This window comes from Epinephelus lanceolatus, chromosome 1 (assembly GCF_041903045.1).
Source record: "Epinephelus lanceolatus isolate andai-2023 chromosome 1, ASM4190304v1, whole genome shotgun sequence".
NCBI classification, from domain to species: Eukaryota; Metazoa; Chordata; class Actinopteri; order Perciformes; family Serranidae; genus Epinephelus; species Epinephelus lanceolatus.
The window spans coordinates 6,583,878-6,599,574 of NC_135734.1; the positions used below are offsets into that span (position 1 = coordinate 6,583,878).

The 15,697-nt window shown below is 40.0% G+C and overlaps 1 protein-coding gene across 2 annotated transcripts in view; it reads right to left on the bottom strand.

Moving 5' to 3' along the window:
* Window positions 1-110: 110 nt before the first annotated feature.
* Window positions 111-15,697, bottom strand: part of stmn3 (stathmin-like 3) — a 45,632-nt gene continuing 30,045 nt past the window's right edge. Inside the window, exons 3-5 of one of the 2 annotated variants that reach the window (XM_033625466.2) lie at window positions 12,136-12,314; window positions 7,752-7,943; window positions 111-409 (exon numbers count right to left, since the gene is read on the bottom strand). In XM_033625466.2, coding sequence (XP_033481357.1) covers window positions 350-409; window positions 7,752-7,943; window positions 12,136-12,314 — 431 coding nt within the window. In that variant the 3' untranslated portion in view covers window positions 111-349. Of the gene's footprint in view, window positions 410-7,747; window positions 7,944-12,135; window positions 12,315-15,697 lie in introns of both variants that reach the window. The other variant, XM_078170627.1, reaches the window with a different exon arrangement.

Consider the following 15,697-nt stretch of genomic DNA (forward strand, 5'->3'; position numbering starts at 1 on the left):
CAGGTCACCTTCAGTTAGCATTACTTTTAGCTGAACCTCTTTTTATTTAGAGACTATTGTCACCTGACACTTCCTCTCACTTTCAAGACAAACCCAACACAGACCTCATCTGGCTCAGGATTGGACTTTATTTCAGTTGTACTTGACTTCAACTTGAGAATATCAGAATATGTATCTGCACTTCCAAATGTGTGTGGTTTACCAAAACTGAAAGAGATGAGTAACAATATTGGGTGCTGATTAACTAGTCTGAGTCCTGAAAGGTGCACTGTAGGATGAGGTCGGTGAGTACAGAACAACAGGAGAACTTTGACACACTAATGAGTTTCACAAGTAACATCCACCGTGTTCAGCCGGAGAGATCAGCCTGAAGTTCCTTGTTCCTGCGCACTTCAGCAGCGTGGACTTCCTGTGAAATAAAGTAATAAATCGTCACACAGGCATGACGCAAAATGAAACTTACTGAGAAAGAATGACAGAGGGAGGGGCTTCTGTGGAACATGAAACTTAGAGACACAACATTGTTTTTTTAATCTCTGACAGCCAGAAAAACACTGAGCTTTTGAAACTTCCTGGAGAGGTTGCCAGAAAGTTTACATAAGATACACAAATTGTGTTTCAGGAAACCTTAAGCCATGTTTAATGTGCGTTTTGAATCAACTAAACGTTACAGCACTTCACACAAACCCCACCTGCCCCTATGGCATATATGTATAAATCTGCCTTAATTTGGGTCCTAGGCCTTTTTTGGGGTATTTTTACTGCCTTTTACTTTTAAGCTCATATCACAGTCATTATAAAGGCTACATACACATGCTATATCTTGTTTTTTTCAGGACAATATGGGCTATCCAGATTTTTGTCCTTCTATGTGCCTGTATTTTATATTAATTTTTATGTAAATGAAAACAATAAATCCATGTTACTAAATTCTTACATTCTTACATGTATCTCAGCATAACAAGTTGGAAGTTGACATATTCTGCCATATATGAAGAGGGGAGAGTCTCTGGAATCTGGCAATATAAGAATCATGATGCTGGGACATTCTGTCACTTCACAGCTGTCCAAAACATGTGGTTTGTGCCAGGTGGACATGATTGCCAGTATTTTTTCATTATTGCAAGAAATTCCATTGACTCATTCACAAGTCAAAAATGTGTTTTATCTGAAAGAAACATGCAATATTTACATCTAAGATCATAGAAGAATAGTCAACCAAGTGCAATGATGTCCTCCAAGATAATATTTGCCACTTTGTTTGCAGTAAAAAAAAACATTCTGGACGTTTTCTTGTCGACATGATCTTGACTTACTTCTCTGTGCTCCGTGCTGCTCTTTGACCTGACCTGAACGTTTTTTTGTTGTTGTTTTTCAGTTTCAGTTATATATTGGGGGGACATTTTGGGCATTTGGGGGGGGGGTTATTTTGTAGACAGTTGATCTGTATTTGTAGCGTGATGGGATGACAGCACAATGATGTGTGTGGTATCACTGGAAAGCTCTGGTCCTGCTTTTTCATGTGATATGCGTGGCATTTCTGTGCGAGCCTGCATTCACGAGTAATCCATCCAAGAGTAATGTGTGTGCAGAGCTGTATGAAAGCTTTGTTATACATCATTTTAGTGTAACAAAGAACTGAAAGTAGCAAAAAATCTAAACACTCAAGTAAGTTTATTCACTGTACTTTAAATTCATATACATATATATATATATATATATTTTAGATTATATTTAATTTATTCAAATCCTAATTTTCATTTTACAGATCCATTTTGGCCTATTGTGTGCTGCTTAAGCAGGTGACGGTTTAGGCCAAGAAGCTCATCTAATCATCTTCATAGGGAACCAGTCATTTACCACCTGCTTTACAAAGATTTGAACATAGATTAAAGATGTAATTTTTGCCCCACCAATATGTACACTGGACATACAAAGATAAAATTTGCAAAGGTGATTTTTGTAACAATTTTTTCCCCCCAATAGATACAAATAGAATCCAAGAAGGACACTGGGCAGTCAGTAAAAATAATCTAATAAAACCACGAAAGGCATAGAAGACAGTGCAGTGAAAAAACAATAAAGGGGGAAAATATATTCATATACAAGTCAAGAAATACATCATGAATTAAATGTAATGATAATTTCCTTTTAAAATTTTCTAAGGATAAAGAGCTCTTGACAACATGTATTTTGGTGTTCCAAATCTGTGTATCACAATATCTGTTGGATTAGGGTGCAATTGGCTTCACTATCTGTTGGGTTTAATAGATTAAGTTGGATGATATACTGCATCACAGGGACGCTTCATATCTTCAGAAGCAAACTTGGTTACACTGGTCTCCTGCCACACCCACTTTAACTGTGGTGTATTTTTTGGCTTCCTGCGATTTTGTGATAGGAGCACATTTCATGAGAAGTGAAACAGAATCTGCAAGTGGTGACAGAGTCAGTGGATAAGCTGAGACTGGTTTTATTTTGACATCATTTGGTGTACTGCGCAGTAAAGGTGTGTGTGTGTGTGTGTGTGTGTGGGAGGGTTGGATTTAAAGGGACATTGTGTAATATTTTCAGTTGTTTATTGGCAAAAATTCATGTCTGTATTCATAAATATGTCATCACTGGTGTACTATTACCTCCACCAATAATCTGACTTATTCTCGTAAAAGGAGAATTTCGGATTTGTTTGTACATTGTGCGGGTAAGTCGTCTGTGGGGTTCCATTACGTTTCGCCATCTTGAGAATACACCCGCCAGCAAGGGACATACAACACCGCCTTCGGCGTTTTCGCTGAGAGCCAGGCCAGCACTGCGTGACTGAGGAGCCGAAGGAGAGGAGCAAGAGGCACTTCACTACTACCCTGGCAAATTTGAAACAAAGTCCCACTCTTTGAGCATAATGCAGGATCATGCATATGCAGCATCATGGGAGATGGAATCCTTGTTGGTTGCCAAGAAAACGCAAAAGGGAATAGAAAAGGCAGCGTGACCGGCGAATTAAAAAAACGACGGCCCACATCGGGGTAGCCTTTCCCAGGTAGAGAGAGCTGCTGAGGGAGAATGGTAATGCAATCACAGGCCAGCGCTGCTGTTGGCTGTTAGCCGCTGTTAGCGGCCAGTCGCTAACAGCCTCATCCTTCTCCTTGCATCACTGCGCCGCTGTTAGCCGCTGTTAGTGCTGGCCTGTGATTGTATTACCTTTCTCCTTCAGCAGCTCTCTCCACCTGGGAAAGGCAACCCCAATGCTGACCCTTGTTTTTTTAATTTGCCGGTCACGCTGCCTTTTTGATTCCCTTTTGCACTTTCTTGGCGAGGATTCCGTCTCCCGTGATGCTGCATAATACATGATCCTGCATTATGCTCAAAGAGTGGGACTTTGTTATGCGGCAGTAGTGCTGCTGGCCACTAACAGCTGTTAGCAGCGCAATAACGCAAGGAGAGGGATGAGGTGTGTGAGGTTGAGCCACTTGTCAGTTGTCAAAGGACAAGACGTGATTGGTTTGTTTCAATTTACATCCGCCCCAACAGTCCTACGTTGTAAACACAACTAGCATGGTGAGGACGGGGTTTGTCAACTCGTGTCACGTGTGTCTGTGTAGGAGCCTGAATGAATACTCCATGTAGTATCGGATGACATGGTTTCATCAGTGTTATCATAGCTTTTTGGTACACAGTGGCTACAGTTGTTGCAATACGTGTTTGAAACAGTGAGGCGCTAGAGTGCGCCATCTGTTTGAATGCAATATATGATTTCAACATTAGATGGGAGAAATTCCTACACGCTATGGCTTTAAGACTGGTTATGACTAACTTTAACCTCAACAAAAACTGTCTGATGTAATCCTACATTGAAGTTACATTCAGCCCTTAAGAGTTCCATTAAATCCAACCCATTTTGTTGGAACGAAAGCTTATTTGCTTTCTTGCTGAGATAATTTCAAACACAAGCACACAAATTAGCTTCACTATAACTCACAGGATTCACAGACAAAACACTTGCTGAACACATTTTCCCTACAAACACATCATGCTAATATTTCTAGCATAAGTCTATGGCATTTTACATTGTATAAATTAGCCTATCGGCTAGTGGAATTTTCTTCTACTCATATAAAACCAGGGACAACAGCAACATTTAACTAAGGTAATGTTACAAAATCTGGCTCCATTACAACTCAAAAGGTTCACTGACAAATCAACTGTCTTATACAAAACACATTTTCCAAACAAATATAACATGCTAACATTATTAGCACAAGCCTATGGCATTTTACATTGTATAATTTAGCCTGGCAACAAGCAGAGATTTCCACTACTCATATGAAGCCAGGATAAATCACATACAGGACTTAAAATGCTATTTTGTGGGGGCTTCATTGTCTTTACAATTTATTGTTTCTTATATGTGAAATAAAAAAAAGCTTGGTCTACGTTGCATGATGTTTAATGACATTTCTAGGGAGGTGCACATCAGGCTATGGCGTAGGTACAGCAGTGATTCGAAGCAGAAGTATAAATCCCACTTTAGATGAGAAAATTGATACCTCTCACATGTCTGAATGCTAAATATAAGGCTACAGCCAGCAGCTGGCTAACCTAGCTTATTAAAAGTGTTATATTTAACATACAATCATATTTGTGGTATCATTTTTCTTTTCTAAATCTCTTTATCAGCCTTCTCATGTAAATCCTTTGGCCTTTTCCTTTAAAGAAATGTAATGCAACATTTTTACCTTAAAATAACAGCTCCTAAATTCTTTTGATGGTTCACTAACTTGCAATAGGGAGAACAGTGCCTCTGTCACTACCACTTCCTGTTCCTGCACTGTGTAACTTTGGTGAGCAGGTCAGATCATCAAAGTGGAAAGCTTTACAGCACCAGCTAACTCGGCTGTTTGGCACTGCGTTTTGTTTTGTTTTGTCAGTGCTTCATCTGTATGTGTGTGATTTTGATGTTTTCTTTTGATACTAGGACGATTCGATATAGTTTTACTTTTTTTTAAAAAAGAAGCTAGCTCAATATTCTCAGTATGGATATTATTAATCAATTAGACCAAAGAGGATGTTTATGAGGAAGGAAAGAAGAGAAAAGAATGACAGAGCAAGAGGTCAGACAAGAGTCAACCAACAAACAAATTGTTTATACTGTCCTGACATAAGCTGTAGTGATCCGTCTCATGGCTGATGGAAAAACGACAACAATCTGACGGCCAATTGTACACCCCAGGCCTCCAGGAAATGCGCTGGGTTTTGAAGCTAATTTTGTAGTGGCCAAACAGTGGTACTGAAACTTCCAGGGTCTGTCACGTGATGCCAATGGGCCCAAAAAGACTTTTCCCCGTAAAATTACATTGTGAAAGAGAGATTTGTAAATCAGTGGACACATTTTTTGAGCATCAGAACCACTGTGAAATGAGTCGTTCCTAATGTTTAGCAGTCCTGACGTTACTAACCTAACTATATTTCTCAGTAGCACAGTACACAGTACATTTCTCCCAGGAAAAGCTCTGAAGTGCAACAGACTTTTTTCTGTGGAGGTCTGGATAAAAGTAAGTAATGTGACTGATTCCAGCACCACACCGAGGCATGGTCAACACTTCCATGTTATATCATATGCTAATCCTTCAGTTTATTCTGCTCGCTGCTTCGCTATTGGCTATTTCTTGGCAAGAACTGCCCAGCTGTCTCTGATTGGCTACATTGAATTTCTTGACGCATCTCTCACGTGTCTTGTCCATGGGCTGTATATATTGTGGATTTGCAGTGGACGCTAGAGAAATGAGAGATTGTGACAGATTGGAGAGAGTGACATAATGATTTGTTCATGTTCCAAAAAAAGAAAAGTTTCATTTAGATCTGTTATTTTTATTGTTTATACAACTGTCTTTTATTTATTATGGTTTTATTGACTGAAAAATATATTTTGGAATTTTGTTTTTGAATTACTGACAGAGCCAGAGAGGCCAAGACAGAGAAATGCATTAAGTAGGAAGAGGAGAGAGAAAGACAGAGAGAGCAATAGGCCGACTGATAATGACGTTATTAGAGGACATGGTCAAATGTCACCAAGTCTTAAAAAAAAATAAATACAAAAATAAAAAAGTTTTAATTTAAGTCTGTTATACACAGACCAACTGAACATTTTCCTGCCTGCCTATTTGTTTGGCTGACAGTTTTTCTTATCACTGAGATAAGTCTGATTTGACATAAAGTAGAACAAAATAGAATAAAAGTAACTTTGCAAGTAGCATACTATTGTTGCCATTTTCTCATAGCTTGACCTGCTACATTTATCTGGGGATAGCTTCAATGTAGTGGAACTTATTTTGATGTAGTAACATTTTCCAAGTAGCTTGCCCAACACTGCTCATCCCACTATCAAGATTAAATCCCCTGAGTCTGTAAACATTAGAAAAGTCTGAAAGTGCTGCAAGATGAAATTATTTTATCCCCATTCAAGTTAGCAGAGCAGGCGCACTCAGGCACGCTTGGAGGTGCTCGGCGGCGGTAAGACTCTAGTGCACCTACTCTAAGGGCCCGGTGATGATGAATCATCAGGTAATTTTATACTGCAGAAATAGAGTTTTTGTGGCCTAATGCTCCACTGAGCAACTTTCGTAGGAATGAATGGGGCCCTGCCACCGATGCTGTATCCAGGTCTCTTTATACATCCTCAGTGTAGCAAAAAGGGGAAAAGCAAAGCAAAAAGACAGAACAGCCATTTCCAATCCTGACAGGAGAGGAAGGTGGAGAGCGAGAGGAGTGAGAGGAGATAAATTAGGCACACCTGTGAGATGAGGGAAGGGGGAAATCAACAAACAAAGTGCATGAAGGAGAACAGAGAGGAGTGAGAGTTGCTCAAGGGGCAGAAATTCAAAGTTTACTTCAGTTATGGACATCTTTGCGCAAAACCCTTAAAGGGAAAAACATAAAGTCAACAGTAAAGTGAGCAGTGGTCAAAACAAGGACCAGCTAGACAGCGTAACGTTCTGGATAACAAAGCTTCTTGAAGAAGTGTGCTGATCCCTGTGAGCAGGTGGGATGAAAGGACTCTCATCTAATTCTGAAACCTATTTATATGCACCAGTGGACTTCTTTGCTGTGGCCATCAGAAAAGTTCTCCTACACTGCCCTCTCCCAGCTTCTCCCAAATTCACATTACACCTCCTCAGCCATACCCCCCCACAGACAAACTCCCCACACATGCTATACTGAACTTGATTGAACTGCATTCATTTTTTTGCACAGCCAAAGCCATTAAGACACAATCCTTGATCTAAATGTAAATGTAGTTTTTGTTTTATTGTGGAGTTTTGTATTATATATTGTATTTGATGTATTTTAATGTGTTTTGATTGGCTCCGACCTTGACCAGGCCTATCTTGTAAAAGATATTTTCAATCTCAATGTGACTTCCTGGTTAAATAAAGGTTAAATAAAATAAAATAAGGTAGAAGGGTTAGAAATGACTTAAATTAGTTTATATTACCATATGTGTGAACACTTATAATTCATTTGCTAAAAATTGCTACTGTGTCTAATTTGTGTGGATGTTACATATCCAAATTTTGAGGAAAAACATAACTGTCAGATGTTTTTCATACCCACTATCAAATAATGTTAGTGTGTCTTGATTGTGAGACTATAAAACTAAAGCAGACCTTGTTGGGAAAGAAAATAGTGCCCTCCTGGCCTTGACAAAATAACATTAGTATTAATTTACAAATGTATCACAGAATGGGAAGACTTGCTTTCTCACGCAGCCTTTGTTTAAGAGCATTGAGGTAGGCCTCCCGGTTCTCCTTGGTGGCCTCCATCTTTTGGATGAGCTTCTCCTCCGTCCTCTTACTAAAGATGTTGTTCTCCTCGCGAGCTTTGTGGAGAACCTCCTGCTCGTGCTCCCTCTTCTCCGCCAGCTGCTTCAGCACCAGGGCCTCCTGGGACTACAGCAGGGTGGGCAGAGGTGGGGGGTATAGATTTTGGGGACAGACAAATAAGGTGCTTATTATTAATGATGATATTGATTATGGCAATGTATGGTGAAGTTGGCAGGGATTAAAAAAAAGCAGGTTCCACCACTGAATTGCTTAATATTGTTCTGAAATAAAAACATGACACCCTCTGAAGTTTCTAACAGTAAGTCCCTATATCTACTATTTGCTCCAATGAGTCACATGCCCTTTAGATCAGAGAAACAGGTTTTACTTGCAATGTGGTTTACAGCACAATCTTTTCAGTGCCATTCAGTGTCAGTAACACAGAGCATTCTTGTGTTTATTGTTATGTGTTTTGGAGGACCAAACATATGGTTGTGGTGGTATGTATCAGTTGTGCTTAATTGGTACCCCAAGTTGTAGACCAACTTGAAAAAGTCTACAACCACCCCTTATAACTGTAATCTTGCAAACCCTATTAATTGTGTCACCCTGAAAATTATTTTGCAGGCTATTCTCACAAATTTTTCATGTTTTCCTACGAACAGCAGTGCACCCAAATTCATACATATCTCATGTATTTTGAAAGGCTGCAATCACGTGACCAATGCACTGACAAGAGATAACAAGGAAGCAGTCCAGAGCAGTCTTGTAAAGAGGCAGGTTAGGGTGGTGGATGCGTTACAAAAACCCAGACTTTCCCCTGGACTTACGTGTTTGTAAGTTTGCGTTAATTACGTAACTGTGTGTTAAGGATGTAAGTTCATTCGTGGGGTGCTAATTTGTAGGAGATACAATAGGATAGGCAGCAGTTCAGCCCATAGGGACTTGACTTGGGAACCAGAAGGTCACGTTCAAGTCTACGTACAGACCAAATATGGAGCGTGGACTGGTAGCTAGAGAGGTGCCAATTCACCTCCTGGGCACTGCCACGGTGCCCTTGAGCAAGACTTATTTATTTTCATACATAAAGTGAGAATAAATGAGTCTTAACACTTCCTTGTGCCAGGGTGCATGTGTTCACACTCTCTTTTCCCCGTTTCTTGTATTTGCACTGTAAAGTCTTTACTCCCATCCTTTCTTATGCTCACATCCAGTAATCAGTCTGAAGAGCTATCACAGAAAACTGGGGAAGCCTACAGCTAAAAGATAGCAGGTCTTAGAAAGATGAGCTGAATGGAAGACCACACCAGGGCTCATTCCTTTGCAGCAGGATTAGAGTTGTTTGAGGTTAACTGATCTGAAGGGAGGTGAGGTAGTGGCTTAGCTGGGACTTTACATTGTCTGGAACTGGTCTTCATTGTACAAGTCTGTACATTCAGCAAACCTGTTTGTTCAGCATCATTGTCTGCAGGAACTGTATAGTGTTCAAAGGAGCTGTACTATATGTCCAGTGCTGCTTTACAACTGACTCACTCATAAATTGAGAAAGAGGTGCTGACTCTCATCCCAACCCCTTTACACTCAGCTGCAAACCGCCCCAGTGCGTGCTGGATGTCACAGAGTGATGGAAGCCAACAGAACCACATCATCTGCAAAAAGTAAAGACGCAATTCTGAAGTCAAACTGGACCCCTTCATCCTCCCGGCTGCACTTTGGGAACCTGTCCATGAATATCACAAACAGAATCGGAGACAAGGGACAACCCTGGCAGAGGGTAACTGAGCATTTTTGGACATACACTTATATGCTTTTATTCTGACTGTGAGATGAACAGATGGTTATTAATCTCATGTCTGTGCATTAAATTTCTCATCATTCTCACTTGGGAGTTATCACACATAGATACCCCCACTGTTAGCCCTAAGGCTCAATTATACTCCCTTTGCATATGAAAATAGATAAGTCTGTTGTAAACATCACTGCTCTCATACTACAAGATCATAATAAAGTACCTTTTAACAGAGGCAGAGCTGTAGACAGTGGTGGTTTGTGTGGCCATTAAATACATCAGGACATGTGGAAGGAGAATTCTTTTCTCTACTACACTACACTGCCTCTGTGATCTCTGGTGGTACTGCTCCGTTTTGTCCATATACGCATCCGTAACCTTATACTTATTTTTTCATAGATCAGTTTGTATGATATGCTATTAAAAATGCAGGCACCACAGTTCATATGATATCCTATGAATTAGTGCCCCGTGAATGGCATCATGAACTTAAGGCAAGGAAAGTTACTGTGGTTGGGTTTAGGAAAAGAAACATGGTGCAGATGTACCTTAAAATGACTCAAAGTTCACTCAGAATTCACACGGTTATGAACACGCAAGTCCAGGGGAAAGTCTAGGTTTTTGTGACCCATCCACAACACTACATTGCCTCCACAATCTCCAGTGTTAATCTATTTTGTCCATATTTGTAGGTTTCCAGAAAATGTGCACAAATACAAATGAAAGGAATGCAGAGTATGGACAGAAGGCTCAGTCTATCTCCATATCTAACATAAGTAAACATAAATGAGCCCTTAATCCTGTATAAATGAGCAACTTTTTAAAAATGTATTTTGACAACGCTGTCTCATACATAAACAACAGAATAGGCTGATTTTCACTGAATTCTCAACTTATATGATTGGCCCCAAAAATATATAGGCTACCTTTCAAACACATCCTTAACATCATGAAACAGTCACAGTACCTCTCCAAAACTACCTAGTTGGGTTTAGGGAGTGGTGTGGTGTTAGTTGATGATGTACTAGGTAGATGGGTAGGTTACCGAGGAGAAAGTGGGTATATTCTCCTCCTATATTTTCCATTTGCTTTTTGACTAATAGGTGGGTGTCTTGCAAAAGGGAAGAAAAAGTGATGGGTATACTCCGTTTACCTGCCTATACCCTTCACTACACCATTTGGTTTAGGCAACAAAACTATGTAGTTAGGTTTAGGATAAACATGTACTTTTGTCACTAACATAATGTAAAGTATGTTAGTAACGCATACGACACAACACATACATCACTAGTGTAGCATGCTACACCACCATACTAGGTTACATTATCAGTGAAAGAAGTCAACTTTGACTTTGGGGCATGAACACTGGTCTCCTGGGTGAAAGCTATGTGCTTGTTTGACCCATCAACCACGCCTCCCACCCACCAGATGCTTATTTCAGTATTTGTACAACGTTATGCGGACTTTTTCGCTTTTTATGCTATGTCATGTCACTTCCTCCTCTGCTCCTGCTCCAGGGAACTGGGAAGCGCTTCATCCCAGCGCTTCAAACAAACAAACAAACAAAAAAAAAAAAAACGCTGGTGGTGCCTTTTTTAATGACGTGCTGCACTTGGGTTTTGTTTATATGACAACAATATCTTGACATTAACATTAGCCAGGTAGCTGACACAGTGCTTCATTAACAGAGGGTTGACTCAGTTAACTTCAAGCTTACAAAGCTAATAGTGATAAAAGCACATCACTCATTGGTAACATCCAGTGTCTGCCAGTCGATCTTCTCCCAAAAAATAAGCTTTTCTGTCTTTGTTGTGACAGAAGACAGTAGCCTAAAGAAGCAGCAGTGATGGCACTGGCACCTTTCTGAAAAGCTTACAGTGGCGGCACAAAAAAGGCGGAGCACTCTGAATAAAAAATGTTGGGCACGGCACTTTTGCTTCAGGTGGCTGCATATGCCCGCTCCTCATAGAGAACAACTGAAAAATGCTATTTGGACACAGGCCCTTACATCCTTTAGTGGGAAATATTTCTTGGTGAGCAATGGCCAGACTTAGTGACTTGCTGGAGTCTTGTTGCCAGGTTTGGTTTCTCCATATAAACAAGAAAACCATCACCTGCGTTCACTGTATCTAGCAACCTGCAATTCAACATTTATCACATGGATGATACAATGGCTGAACTGGATTTGATTTCACCAGTGAGAAAACAAGTAAGAAGATAACTTTTTGCTTATTTATTTAATCACATAAATAAATATTATATTATTATTAACTTTTTAAGATCTTGAGAATGACAAGACTTCAGTTAGGGTTTGATACCAATACCAATACCAAATGAAGAATGAAAAAATGAAAAATAGAATCAGTAGAGTGGGAAAAGGCACAGAAAATTCTAAACTGAGACATAAGGAGTTTATTGTGCTTAATGTGTCCCAGTGCAGATGAATCGCTTTTGAAGTCAATTACAAAATCAAAGGATTATCAATGGTACTTTAACATGACACCATGCTGTGATGACATATCTGCTCACCTTCCTCCTCTCCTCAGCAGCCTCCAGCCTCTTCTGGAGTTCCTCCAGGGACATCTCCCTCCTCTGGGGAGAGGACAGTGGCTGGTGCTGGCTTTTGTCCGCGGACTGATGGGGATCTTTCAGGATAACCTCAAACGACTGGCCTGATGCTCGCTTGTTCAAACCCTTCACCTCCAGGTCTGACACAGCCGGAATCCAGATCCACACACCAAAGGTAAAACACAAGTTAGTAAGGTGCAACTTTTTTCTTTTAGCTTGCTTGAGTTTTCATATATCAGAGGGGTTGGCGATACATCTCTTGAATATGTCTCAGCATTGTTGTCAGAAATACTGTATTTGGGGGTGCCCTGGTGGCTGAAGGGTTTAAGATGTAGACCATGAACCGCAACATTCCTGGTTCATATCCTGTTGGGGACCTTCACTCCATCTCATTACCCATCTCTCTATTCCCTCCTCATTTTCTGAATGTCTCTCGTCATTCAATTATCCAATAAAGGTATAACAATTTAACAAATTTACAAAATTTGGTACATGGGAAGAGCTGTGATGAGAAAGGAGCTGTGAATATGGTTGGTTGTAAATGGACGAGAGTATAACCTTTACAATGTGCAGTAGAGCAAAGACATGTTTCCTTTTATGGACGAAAAGTCATTTTGCTCTGTGCTTTCACACAGAAACCTGCTGTGAGTATTTGTCCCATGAAATTTAAAAGGATTTTCTTTTTCTGAAATAAGTAAATGCTGACAAAACTGCTCCATACTCAAGTTTCGAGTTCACAGTTCTCATTAGATTTATCTGATCATGCAGATCGAAAAAGATCTATGAAAGAAAAAGTGTGTATCCAAATGAGTGAACTTTATATATGAATATTAACATCATATTCTTGTAATCTTGTCTTTTGTTGCACTTTGTATTGCCTAGTTTACAGGATATGCCTTTTTCTTTTCTTTTCTTTTTTTTACTGTATGTTAGCATTAACTAGTTCCAACAATCACAGGCTTATTGAAAAGACTGTCCTGTGGTGTGATGGTCTTTCTGAAGAGAACACAGTGATATTTGTTTCTGACCTTGGCAGGGACTTGATTCATGGAGGATGGCTTATCAGCTGTTGCCCCTGGCGATGATTCAAGCATTTGAACTGTCCCTCTCTGCTAGATTTCATGTTACTTGAAATGTAGTTTTTTTAAGAGTAGCTTATGAACAAGGCATATGCACAGAAAACATGTGCTTAGTTTGGATGATAAACTAAGATGCAGCCAACAAAATGTATTGTTTGTGTTTTACCAAGTTAATTTCTTTTCTCACTCACAGTGATTGTAGTTGGTACAGGATGCAAATTAGATTGTGTTTAGGCCCTGATAAAAGCTTTTGAATTTTCATGATCAGTTAATACAACCTGAAAAACAAATTAAAGTTCATAAACTAAATGGATAACCTCAGCATTTTTCAACCTGCACCCTATTTCCCTGTGTAAATTGGTCAAAGAGACGGATGTCGACAACAGTTTTTGAAATTGGTACAGTATTGAGCGAGCAGGCAGCGGCTGGCAGCCGTGGGATGGGCTGTAATGGAAGCACACTGGGCAATTGAACACTGTCATTCTAGGTCCATTATTATTTTTGACACAGACAGGCTTCCATTGTTTTTTAAGCATCTGAAGTGTCTCCTTACCTTTCACCAGAGATATTGGATAAAGGAGATACCCCACCGTAGGCTTATCCAATGTTAAGAAAATGGTTACTCTTCCTGTCTCCTAAGTGGGTGTGGTTAGCTCTCCCTCCAATCAGAGCCTGTTCTCCCTCAACCCCCACCACCACCTGTTGAACAAGTCTCCTACGGGGGCGTGGCGCTGACGTCACTGAATCAGGAAGTGAGCTGAGTGGATTATCTCGCTTTATCCAATATCTCTGCTTTCACTTGATCCAGTCTGTTTGTTATTACCTTGTTAAGCAGAAGTCTCATTATGAAATATCATGAGATGTCACAATATTGCACTTGTTGCAGGAAGACAACAGTGAAAATGTGTGTGAGATCTGGAGAGAGCATAATAATCAGAGTATAGTGTTATCTAAATAATATTCAATATCATGGATGATTATTTACCTAATTTCAATAATGTGGATGTGGTTTTTGAATTTGATCATTACCAATATTTACATGTGCGGGGGTATACGGATGAAGAGCGGATGAAGAGAGAGAGATAGATAGAGAGAGAGAGAGAGAGAGAGAGAGAGAGAGAGAGAGAGAGACACCAGGCTGCAGAGTGGGAACCAAATGCTGCATGTCACACAGCTCGAGAGACTGATGGTGGGTGCTGTGACCCTATGATCACAGTTTATGCATTTGTGGGCTGTGCTGACAAAATGAGAAGCTACACTTAGGGCAGATTTCACAGAATATCTTTGTTGAATATGGAAACCCTGAAGTTTTGGCTAGCTGCGTGTAAAATGGATCTCAACACTACTGTCCAGTGTCCATACACTGCACATGCAGACCTGCAGGTCTGCAATGGCCACCAGAATGACTACTGTCTGTCAAAGAGTAGAAGAAATACGATTGTTTTCCTCAAGAACACTGCTGTTCCAAGAGCGGATTTAGTGCTGCAGATGAGTGGAGGTATGGTAATACTATTAGCTAAAGTTATTACACATGAAAGGATAACAGCAAAAACAATCAATCAATAAACCATTAGGAGGTGCAAAATATCAAGTGATTCAACAAACAAATTTATATTTAAGGAAACTATACAGATTGATGACCCATTTTCATCAGCTGACATTCATAATAAAGTGATATCAACACGCTGACACTATCTATGCCACAGTGTGTGTGCATGGTGTAAAAATATATTTATGCTTCGGTATTATACGACCTATAGTATATTTTTGTTATATTTCATGCCTACATTTGCTCTTCCTTTTCATCAAGGGGATACCTACTGGCTATGAAGGACCATGGTAATGTTAGTTTTTGCAGGAGACCCTATACACAGTCTTTGCTAATAAGATAATCATCTGTTATTCCCACAGAGGGGAACTTTACAATTTTACAATAGCAAAGGGGATAATGTTATAACAAGAAGCATCGGCAGGTTTTAATGAATATGTAAACAGTAAAATAAGAACCTCCTCTGCCTTTTTTTCTCTCTCTCCTCATCTGCTCTTCATCTGTATACTCTGTCACACTTCAGACACTTGCAATAACCATATGAGCCACTCTGTGTCAAAAATAACCACTTCTAATGGACATACAGTGATGGTGTTAAATTTCCCCGTGTGCTTCCATTGCAGCCTGTTGCACGGCTCCTGGCCACTGCCCGCTCGCTCAATACTGGACCAATTTCAAAAACTGTATGTCACATCATTCCCTTTGACCAGTTTACACAGGGGAATAGGGTCCAGGTTGAAAATGCCTAAGTTATCCTTTAATCTTTTGAAAAAAGACACCAGGACATTTGGATTGATGAAAGCAGGGGTGGACTGGCCATATAGCATACCGAGCAGTTTCCTGATGAGCCGGTGTGCCTTTTGGACCAACACACCTGTCTTTTTTTTCTTCCTTT